The sequence below is a fragment of the Larimichthys crocea genome, chromosome XI (assembly GCF_000972845.2).
Source record: "Larimichthys crocea isolate SSNF chromosome XI, L_crocea_2.0, whole genome shotgun sequence".
Taxonomy (NCBI): Eukaryota; Metazoa; Chordata; class Actinopteri; family Sciaenidae; genus Larimichthys; species Larimichthys crocea.
The window spans coordinates 4877567-4889335 of record NC_040021.1 but is presented as its reverse complement, the minus strand read 5'-3'; the positions used below and the strand labels follow the sequence as shown (position 1 = coordinate 4889335).

Here is an 11769-nt window from a genome sequence, read left to right as displayed (position 1 = left end):
TTCCTCAAACGTCCACTTGATGCTGGCTACACAAGTGAGTCAGTCTCCATAAGTCCCCACGTTAAAACGTCCAACTTCACGACAGAAAAAAACAGTTTTGATCTCTATAGGTAATTTCCCTGTTCATGACAACTACACTGAGTCTGCATTTTGATGTAACTAACCTGTTCAGATTATATTAAAGCTTAAAATTATGAATAATTAACAGCATGGACGCTTTGATTGACAGGTGGGTGCCATTACAAGTGGCTTTGTTTGAGCTTCCAGAGGTCATTCAGCCCGCCTCGGGTCTTACTAATGATCCAAGTCTTTGCCAATTATTAGAAAACGGCTCTTCAGAAACCTATATGTAATGTCACATATATTCATATTCATTATACTGTGACTAGTTCCAACATCCCTGATGCAGGCTAGTTGTTTCTCCCCGTTTCCAGTCTTTATATTACAGGTGACTTACTTTTTCTTAATGGAAACATCTGCCTTTCATTGAATGGGACAAACTGTATTAAAAGTTAAACAATGGGAAGTGATTTCATTATTCCAGGAGCAGTCTATAAATAGCCGGGTAATAACAGAGGAGATCTGCATTAGGGAAAACAGCAGGGTGGCTTTAATCTGTTAGTGAGAGTTTCAAACAAACACACTGTGGAGCTCTCTCCTCTGTGTTGCAGGGGGGAAACAGTTTAAAAAACATATAAAAGAGATAATATCCATGCTGTTTCCTAACCGTGACATTAAATTACACTTGCTACCATAATAACTGGCTTCTTATATCAGAGTGTCCACCCACATATTGATTTTTTTTTCACATATATAACCTACACTTGGGAGTCCAGGGAATAAAACTGTCCAAAGACTTCCTTCAGTCACAGGAGCGATCATTAACAAAGTGACAGCTCTCGCTGACAACAACTAATGCCAAATAATAGGTGAAGCGGTGACGCCTGACCTTCACGGGGACTCCTTTGTGAGTTGGCCTGCGTGGGTGACACATTTCTAGACGTTAGTGTGAAGGTTGGATCAGAGATTTAAGCTGACGTATACACATTTGTAGGAAATTCATTAAAAGTGAAGTGAAGTGAGGCTCTTTGATATGAATATACAGCACAATCGGTCTGTTTTTTTCCAGTAATTGTTTGGCTTCTAATGATCACTGACTGCAGGACATATTTTACCCACATTTCATTTACTACCTCGCTGACATAAAAGCTCCCCATTACATTAGTCATTTCTAGTATGTACAGGTCTGTTTGTGTGAAGCAATTTTCAATGCGTAAACCATTATAATCCTGGCAAAGGAAAAAAAAAAAAACCTTTAGGCAATGAGAAATGATTTCATGGCTGGAGATTTATGTGTGTGTGTGTGTGTGTGTGTGTGTGTAGGGAGGGGGGAGGCCACTGATGAGCCTGAAGATCTATAACCTCAATTATTCAGCATGATATCAAAATGAGGATAGCAGGTGAGTTGTAGGTTGGTTATTAAAAGGCTGGGCTGTGTGTTGGGAATATTGGCTTTGGGTTTCATAACGCAGCAGCAGCATAGCGGGGTGTGTGTGTGTGTGTGTGTGTGTGTGTGTGTGTGTGTGTGTTTTGAGTAGCATGATAGGGCTTTTTGCGCACAAATCCAACACGTTTAAATCACAAGGTGAAATATTTCCAGCCTGATCCAGAGTGATGATCGATTCTCAGCCGTGTCTCCAAAGCGCACAATGGGAGCAGGGAGATCTTTCACCGCTTGTTTGCACATGCAGTCCTCGGTAAAAGTTAAAGGGGCCCAGTCTCATTGGATAAGGGATGAAGAGCGCATGGTGAGCAGCTGATGGTCCCCCTCTCTCTCTCTCTCTCTCTCTCTCTCTCTCTCTCTCTCTCTCATCATCACAGCACTGGCTTTTCTGCACCGAGTGAGGAGGGATCGGTGTGAAAGGGGGAGGCGCCCCAAACGAAGCGACTGCTGCCGCCGCCGCTTCTGCCGCCGCCGCCGCCGCTGCCCAAATTTAACAATTAACCTTGATGAGCACCGATTGGTTTCACTTACGCTAACAGGCGCAGGTGCGTGTGGAGCGCAGAGGAGCGGAGCCGAGTCCACGTTTCTGACCGGACACTGACGCATTTTATGTCAAACACAGAAACTACTCGGATAGAGGAGGACATCGCAGCTCATTTCTCTCTCTATATATATAAATAAATAAATATATATTGCACGGGACAGGATGCGCTTTGCAATGGGATCCCGTCCGACACTCATCCTCTTGCAGAATCCGAATCTAGGAGCATTGCTGAATTGATTTGGACACCTATATCGGAATTTGACCGCCGTGTCATTGCCAGTCCCAGCAGCTGAAAAAAGCATCTTCTCAGCTGCAGGAGACAAGAAGAAGGAAAAAAGAAGAAGGAGACGGAGAAGAAGGGAGGAGGAAATAAAAAAACTGCTCCACTACTACCCCCATCTGCGCCCTTTGGACGGGCTTGAAATGAGGACCACATCCCGGTTGTGTTCCGTGTGAAGAAGAGAGGCAAAGCGGGGGTGGCTGTTAGTTTTTTTTTTTCAGGTTCTCAAGGACGCAAAAAAAAGTGGCCGCCGGGCCGAGCTGCGAGGCATGGAGCGGGACGACACCGACACCGTGAGCGTGTCCAAAAAGACAATAATCGCGAAGATATTTAAAGTTCGCAAGAGGAGGGAGATGCTTTTCGTTCAGGTGTGCTTTATCTGCAGTGTCCTCTTCGTGGCGTGGAGTATGTCGGTGATTTTAACCAAGACAGGTGAGTAGTGGTGTGTATGTGTGTGGAGAAGGGAAAGGGAAGAGGGGGGGAAAGAGACTGCTGAGATGCGCCGGGGCGCAGGAGGGGAAAGCTGAGGACGGAGCGTAACGACTCAGAAATCTGCAGTGAAATCATGCACCCACACGCACAGCAGTCCATTGTAATAATGGAGCTGTCTGTCATCGATCTCAAGGAGCAAACCAATACGCTGCTCATGTCAAGGGCATGGGATCAAAGCGTTCTGCTCGTTTGTGTTTGCAGGTCTTGTCTTATGCGCATGCCATGCATCTGTTTGTGTGTGTGTGTGTTTGTGTGTGTGTAGTTTGCATTAAAATGCAAAGCTCATAGCTCAGGATGCTTTCAGTGTTTCAGTTCCCATCACGCATCAGGAGAGGGGGGAAAGTGAGCCGCACATGTTATCGTCAGGTCACAGCTTAAAAATATTGGAGTACACATGCGTCTGTGGATGCCGCAGTGTGCGCGCCGTGGCAGCAAAACGTTTTTTTTTTTTTTTTTTTTTTTTTGAGTCTCAGGCTCATAATCACGGCACGCGTACACTTCGTGCTCCACGCGCACGCAGCCAGAAGCCGAAACACGATTTTTCATTTGGGTTCGTTTTTTTTTTTTTTTGGTTTTGTTTGGGGCGCATCGTCAGTCAACACTACACACACACACACACACACACACACACACCGGAGATGAGAATCGGTGGTTAATGCTGGCATCATCGCGTCTGTGCCCGGGGCGCACACACACACACACACACCATTGCACACACTGGATCACCTCAATCATGTCTCGATCATCATCATCATCATCACGCTTCCAGGTTTCCGCATGGCCATCGAGGGAAGCTGCTTTTACGCAGAGGCCACCGATGATCATTTAAAATAAAAGAGAGAGAGAGAGAGAGAGGAGCACCGGGATGCTTTTTGCTTGCTTGAATGTTGCAATATTCATATCTGATGGGCTCCGAGGTGTGCAGCTTAACGAACGACCCTTGGCTGATCATGCGTGATGCATGTGACGCACACACACACACACTCCAAACATCATACCCTCCCCATGCACACATGTTCCAACTCTTTACCTCAGGCCCGTGCAAATACTGCCAGGCAGAACATCCCACACACACTCACTCTCTCTCTCTCTCACACACACACACCAGAGTTATGTAATCAAACAAGCAACCTTGACATTTTGCTGGTGAAGAATGATATCTGACACACCACCGGGATCAGAGGTTAACTAGACAAAACACACCCTTAGGACCTTTTTTTTATTGTTGTGATGGGAAGATGAATTTTGCAAACATTTTCTGTTTTAGTGCAGCACAGGAGGAGACTTGAATCAGGGTTTTTTCTTTGCATGTGTGCATTAAAGAGAAGAGATGTTTTTATTTTTACTCTCAAAGTGCTTCTAACCCACAGAACCCTCTGCCCCCTGAGAGCTGCCACATCTGCAACCACTTAGAGGCCTTTCCAGGACCTGATAGCAGTTGTAAATTTGACCACCAACTCCCTCCCCTGACTGTAGATCTCTAACGGATCTATCAGGAGTTTTTTATTAATTACATTAAAAACAACAAGAGGCTTAAAAGATTATTCTGGAATGATATCATACAGGCCAGTGCAAATCTCTGATCTCCAAAGGCCGGCACTGGGAGCCAAAGTAAGACCCCCTCGGTCACTAATGGCTTGTGTTTGTTTTTTTTCCCGCCTGACCCGCACAGTGATTGTCTTGTGGGGGTATTTGACAGAAGGCAAATCTCCTGTTTGACCAGCAGCAGCTGATGGGATTTCAAGGTGACATGCATGAGAAGTGTTAATGTGTGAGAGAGCCAGAAATCTCCCCCCCTCCCCTCCCATCCCTCTGAACCCTCGACACCGAAAAGCTCGGCCATAATCAGATCTGTCTAATTGAATAGCTCTGGCCTTCTCATCTTTCAGGCATCCCGACGGGGGAACACAGCATTTGTCATGTCACACTAAAAACCTGTGTCCCGTGTTTGCCACCCGTTTTGATTGATGGCAATGTGGGGGGAGTGTTGATGTGGCGAGTCGTCCAGATGGATGGGATTTGATGTACTACTCCTGGGTTACATCTCCATAAAGAGGGGTGGGGCGCAACATGCTGTCGTGCATGCTGATCAGGGCTGTGTGTGTGTGTGTGTGATGGAGCTCCGCATGGGCGACTAGAACAGGTGTTTTTCAGAAGAAGGGCAGGGCTCGGCTCTGACAGGTAGCTGCAGCAGGCTTTGACGGCGATGGCCGGGAGGAAGAAACCGTGCCGGAGATGTGTTGCGCACGGAGAGATTGATGGACGGCTGTCCTCGTCCATTTTCCCTGCTGAGCTGATTGAACAGACCTGGAGGATGACATTACCGCTGTGCCATTGTTCCTCGCCACACTCTTGTCTCCCTCTGCTGCTCAGTATTGTCTGATAGAGGTGTAGTCGCGTCCTTTTTTTATTTATCCCATTTGAGCTCATTTCTTTTCTCCAAAGTAACAAGATTCAGTCTTTTTTTCTTTGCGCCGCAGTTATTAAGATTTCATGTTGGTGTTTACCAAGCAGACGTCCTTATCTATAAAGCAGATTGAACGCTGAGCAGTTCTCAATCTTGTAACCCAGGGCTGCAACTCATGATTATCATTTATAGATTCATCTGTCTTGTCTATAAAACATCAGAAAACGATGAGAAATGTGCGATATGATGCCCGGCCTCAACTGCACAGTATTATTTGACGATATTTAACTATTGAATAGTTGTCGACTGTTGCAGCACTACTGTCACACCATATCAGTCACTAGAGAAACTGACTTCTTGGCCCCATCAAACATGCAAGAGAATCTAATGTGAATTTACTGTAGGGCCAACACGAAGCACTATTTACATTAGTGATATTTTTCATTCAAACTGTGGAAAAAACAGATTTGTGACCCATCACTGGTTCTCACCCCCCCAACTGTTGAACTTTCTGCAGCAGACGTATGAGCACAGAGCTCGTACATGCTTGTCGTGTGTTACCCTTGCATTGTGTTTTTTTTTATTCTCAAGCGTTGCTTGACTAAAATCGAACAAAATAGAGACGACCAGAAGCAGTAGAGGAGGCGAAAGTGAACTCGTCGGAGCGATGACTGGAGGGTTCGGTCTTCAGGATTGGAGAGCTGTGGGAAGCAGCTGCAGTCGCCTCGTGGTACAGTCTGTTTGTCCAGCGCCTGCTGATCGTCAGGCTGTCTAACTATACCGGATTGAAAGCCAATTAATGAAGACGTTTGTGTGGCAGTACACTGAAGTATACCGTCAGAGCGAGGTGGAATACTTCAGGAAAAAACGACTGGAAGGCGAGAGTCAAAAAAAAAATTCTAGATTTTAATGATCTGAAGCTTGGGTTCTTTATTTTTCACACACTAATAGCCAGACTGATACTGAATTCTCATTTTTGAGATTTAAAAAAGACATATCAGCTGACGACTAGGTGTAATTTTGCTTTATTGACAACCAAAATCAACAGTTTCCGTTTTAGCACCTTTCAGCTCATTGTTTTCATTTTTTTGGCCCTCGGTTTCCCGCTCTCATCAGTGTTGTTCCCAGCTCCAGCATGCAGCCGATACTCTGCCAAAACAATGATGGCCATAGACCCAAGAGACAGATATTCACCTCAGGAGTTGGAGAGCAAAATAAAGCTAAAAAAGGGGGAGTGAATATTTGACTTAAGCTCGTCTAAGTGGGCAGAAACCCAACGGCACATAAATGCCAATCTTGATCTCTGCTAAAAGATTAAGGTTAAACAAACGTGCAGCTTCGGAATCACTTTAAAATCTTTGAGTTTTGGGGGACAGAACAGAACATCCTGGTTTATTCAAGAAAATAATCAGAAGATCAAAACAAGTTAGTCCCAGCCCTGATTCTAACATACAATGATATGTCTAAGATAAAAAATCAGTCAATTTATTGGCCTTGCTCCCCGTTATGAGTGTAAAATCTCTCCAAACACAGATGTCACATGAATCTACTGTTGCATAGGAAGTCCTTCGTAATCGTTGTTGTAAACTACAACCAAAAGCCTGACGGGGGGAGTGGACGGGGGTGTTTCTGTGAATGATCTTGACTATGATTAACAACATGGCGTGTTCCCTTGTGACCTGTGAAGACCAGCATGACTCTTAATCATCCGGCAGTGACTTACGGCTTCATCGATTTTTAAAAATGGTTTTGCGGAAAAGTCTCAAGTTTTTTGAAATGCTGCACAACTCATCGCCATGATTTTTTTACACATTAATAGATTTGGGACTGCAGTTTATATCCTCATTACGGCGGCGGCTTAAGTGCAGTTTAGTGAAAAATGAACACTTGTACACTCGCTCCTCTGCTCTACCCAGCCCAAAACATAATGGCACAGCAGCTGCATGCTGATGTGTCACTGCTGCTTCTGCTGCTGCTGCCAGATGAAAATGTCATATCTACATAAAGTGAAAACTTTTAAGGGATTAAAGGAAAGCAATCTTGTTTTGGATTAATGGCCATGATCATGGATCATGGGGAAACGTACACATACAATAGCGGCCATGTTAGTTTTGATTGCTGCTCTTTCTTTAAAAAACATGCAAAATGGAGTTTTCAAGGTCTCTCCTTGGCAAAATAAAAAGACACGTTCCAGGAGCTCTTAGCATTAATCTCCAACGTGTTGCGTGATGGTAAACTTAACATGCTTCGATACAAGGTTGGATATTTTATTCATGTTGAATGCATTATGAGTAAAGCTGTGCTTGTTTTTTTCTGTTGCAGGCCACGGGATGCTGGTGGAGGGACATCCGGACGTCGAACACTGGGGAAGGCGGCTAATGGCTTCAGTACCAGACAACGAAACGGAGCAGAAGAACTGCTCATCTCCAGGTATTCTGTTTTTTTTAAAATGAGCTAATCAACTTCTTTTTTTTAATTAACAATGGATTAAGTGACTGTGTAATGTGAGAGAGCTTGCTCCTAGTCATGGTCCAACAGAGAACGATCACCTGACTGTGCAGTTTTATCATTTGGTTTTTTACTCTAACCGCTCTGCGTCAATCACCTCTCCAAGCCCCGCCCTGGAAAAAACCCAACAACATTGTACCCTACCTGCCCACACAAATAAAGTTGGCGACTAGCTGGTGAACATGGTGGAACATTTAGAAGTTAAAGAGTCAGACATTTCCCTCCGGAGCTTTGGCTTTGACTTACATTCATCATGTGGACAGAAACACGCTCCATGTGTGCTGGATCTGTAAATAAATCTGCATGTCCCCCCTTGGTAATATCCAGTTTTTTCCCCTTTATACACACACAAGTCCGAGCACACACAATTAATGCAGAGAGATGTCACAGTGGGATGGTTTGCCGCCTCATGGCGCCCTGAGTAGCTCGAGGTAAGGTGCCATACTTAAGGTCACCTTTAGCCAGAACCGCACAGGTGAACCGGCACCTCTCCAGCTCTGTATCGACTGGTCCATGCTGGGCTTGAACTGGCCTCTCCTGTCCCAAAGCCATGGACTCCCTAATAAGCAACTGCTTTAATTCACCTTCATCGTCAGGCCTCTATTGTTCCGACTCAGTTTAGATCACTTGCGCTGTAATAAGCACTGAAAGGGCTATAAAAAGGGTCGGATATTGATTATGTCAGCGCATCGCTGGTATAGGAAGCAGCGTTCTCTGTAATGGTTCTGCTGTACGCTGACGCTTCCACTGTCTGCGTCAGGCTCCTGGAAAAATTTGAAATGGCACGTGGGTTGTGACGAGACCAGCCATTTGTTTGTCTTTAATTTCCATGTCATTTGACTTTGCCTCGGTCTCGAGCTGGTTCAACTTTGCTTTCCATGGCGGTCACTGAAGCCATCTGGGTTAAAAGTTCAGACACATCCGGTCGTTTAATGATAAATATATGTAAGAAACCGTTAAATTAAACGTCACAAGTGGCGATGGAGGTGAAAGCAGGACCTGTCGAAGCCTTTTTAGAATAATTATTCAGCTTATTTTGGGATTTGTATTTGACTAGCACACAGGGGAATGACACCAGAGCGCAGATAATTTAGGTGAAGTAATTTGATAATGTGCCTTTTTTTTCTTTTTGCAGCATCACTAGTGACCCAGTAAGGACTAACTGGCTATTACTTCATTACTGGTCACAGCAGGCAGAATCCTTCAGGGGATTAGTGAAGCACTGACGCTGTAACCTGCTCTTTTACCCATAAACAAGTAAAAACAGTTTTACACTTTGAACTAGTCAGTATTGTGACCATTTTAATGTGTGTGTGTGTGTGTGTGATGTGGAGGGGTCCTACTGGAAAATACAAGATTACGTTCTTGAAGATTTCCTCCTTAATCCACCAGGATTACTTTTTTTTCCATTCAAATGTCTTTCGCACTTCACATTCCACACAGTTCTCCCTTCCTCTCATCCCACCGCCGTTCTGCCTCGTCAGCTGATCATATGACTCTTTTGTTCTCGGTCTCGTGAATAATCCGGTCTTTCCTGAAGACTCAGCTGACGGGGTCTGCTAATTGGGTTATTCTTAATGGAGTTTATGTTGTATGGAATTGTTTTTAGAAATGGGGGATCAGTGAAAGTTCACGTGGTAGAGCGTGCAAACCGTGTTTTTAAGTCCTTATAGCTTTGACCTGGGTTCAGTTCCTGGGCCTGCTTCAGCTGTCTTTGTCTAATAAAGCGTAAAATGCTTGCAACAAATTGATTTGTTCTTTTGCTTTTAAATCACTCTAAATGACAGTGAACATCTGATCCTGACGTCACTAGGCGGCCTGTTGTTAAACAGAAATACTTTAATAACTTCAGTGCAAGCAAGCCAATGGATGTGTCTCGATTTGAACAGAAGAAGTTTGCAGTGTGAAGCTGTAATCGCGTTTAAAGGAAGTTGGTTGAGCTTTTGAGCGACTGCAATTAGCGTTGTTGTTGTTCATGTTGTTCATGTCAGGGGCAATTATTGTTAATGAAACCAAATCCCATCAGGGATGTATGAATCAGAGCGGCCTCTTTTGGAAAAAGTCAAATCTTTTTGAGGATGACACGCTTGTTTAGCATCTCCGGCATTCCGTCGGTTTCGTGGTGAGGGAAGAATCGAACCACGGCTCCGTCCTGGTTTCTTGTGCAGTTGTTTGTCCGGAGCTGATGATCCAGTAGTGAGTGTGCACACCTTCAGGGGGGAAAAAGAACTAACCGTGGATGGATCCAGGCTCGATTTGGATAAATTATTTTTCGGAGGCTTTTGGTTTTATGCTGAGCGCGTGCAACATCTGAAGCTCTGCTGCTGTTTGTGGGCTGCGCAGATTACACTCAGCTGTCTTTTCCCTCATCATTATATTTCTGTGATCAGCGAGGGAGCCCTTTTCTTGGTGCTAATGTTTTTGCTTGTCCTGAGATTTGTTCTCCTAAGGCAGCTGTTCATCTGTGCAGCTTTTATTGGCTAATATAACTCCCGAAAAAAGAACAAAGTGCTGTCCGAACTGCTTGATTACAAAGCATGTGATCCACATGGGACTGCAACGGGCTGTTAGAAACCTTTTTAATACTCCTCCGTCACATGCAGACCTTGAGTCATACCACCCCTGGAGATGCATTGCTCCTGTAGCGATCCTGTGACAAATGGAACAAACACCGCTCTGACTTTTTCTGCGAAATCTGACAAGTTGGTATAACTCTGGAACAAGTTTTTTATTTCATGAGCTCTCCCAGACTTATGATCAGAGACTTGAGGTTTACCTAAGGGCACAGTATTCGATTTATACTCTCTCATATGTACCCCGCTCCCTGTGTGGGCCAGCTGTGGAGCACAGCACTGTGGCTAATGTTGTGTAGGAGGAATAATTAGTTTTAAATAAAGATGCTGCTAATAGCATATATTGAAACCTCCCCACTTGAGTGGCGTAATTAGCCCGGGTTAGAAGCGGACGACAAAAAGTAGAAGTGAACAACAAGGCAGAGGCTTTAGTGTGGGTTTGGTTTGTACTATGAATTAATCCCATGGGATTTGATTGTAGTGGTTTTAGATATGGCACTAATCTGCTCATGGGCAGGGGGGGCTGCACATGTTACATGTTTGGCATGGGTGACGTGGGCCGAGGTGGAGCTGTAGGTGACTCTGACCAAGGAAGTGTCACCGAAATGCTGCAAATTTATTTTGATGTGGCACAAATATCTGATGTCGGCGACAAACAAAAGGCAGAATTTGAGGCAGACGAGGGGTTTGGACACAGTTTTTGTTCTGTTGAGGGGTTGGGTAGGGGGGTAGGCAGGAAATTTTGGCGGCGACGTTGAGGGATGAATCTGCCAGCGTTGTAGCAGCAGCCAGTCTACGTTGGAACGCGGGTTCGTCAACTCCAAGGGAAACACCAGAAGGATGCTTTTTAAGGGGAAGGGAATTACACAGGCGGGGGATTATGCTGCTGTGCATAATGGAAACTGACCTCGCTTTGTTTCTCGCTTGCATGCCAACAGTGGAAGAACGCAGCGGAGAGAGGGGGAGCGCAGGCACGAGCACCTGCACAGAGCACTTCAAACATGCCTGACCTCTTTTTTTTTTATTTAATGCATCTTGCTTCCACAAACTTTCATTCTGTGCAGCCTTTGGCTAGCCGGAGTCCTGCCTTTCATTAAAACTAAAGTACATTAAAGCAGCTTCAAAGACCCATCTTTGTTGTTGCAGATCCATACCTTCACCCAGAGGGAGTTGTTTACCTCCTACACACACAGCTGAACGCGTACGCTTCACAGCGGTGTCCCCTTTAGGTTATTGGACCAGGAGTCTTCTGGTCCACCAGCTTGGCCTCTTTCAGCATCCCGGACTCCACTCTCTCTCTCTCTCTAACGCACACAAGAGCGAACACATAAAAGGGCTGAAGGGGGGTGGAGGGGATTCATGCTAAAATTAGAAGTGTGATAGGTGTGTGCGAGGGTGTTCATGCAGGTGAAATCGCATGTGTTTAAGCGCTCACATGACCACGTGAGTCGCACATGTGAT

At 45.1% G+C, this 11769-nt stretch overlaps 1 protein-coding gene across 2 annotated transcripts in view; it reads left to right on the top strand.

Annotated features, from left to right (window-relative positions):
• Window positions 1–1869: 1869 nt before the first annotated feature.
• Window positions 1870–11769, top strand: part of slc24a4b (solute carrier family 24 member 4b) — a 33910-nt gene continuing 24010 nt past the window's right edge. For both annotated transcript variants that reach the window (XM_019263289.2, XM_019263288.2), the window contains exons 1-2: window positions 1870–2760; window positions 7550–7657. In XM_019263289.2, the coding sequence (XP_019118834.2) occupies window positions 2598–2760; window positions 7550–7657 (271 nt within the window). In that variant the 5' untranslated portion in view covers window positions 1870–2597. The remainder of the gene's footprint in view (window positions 2761–7549; window positions 7658–11769) is intronic.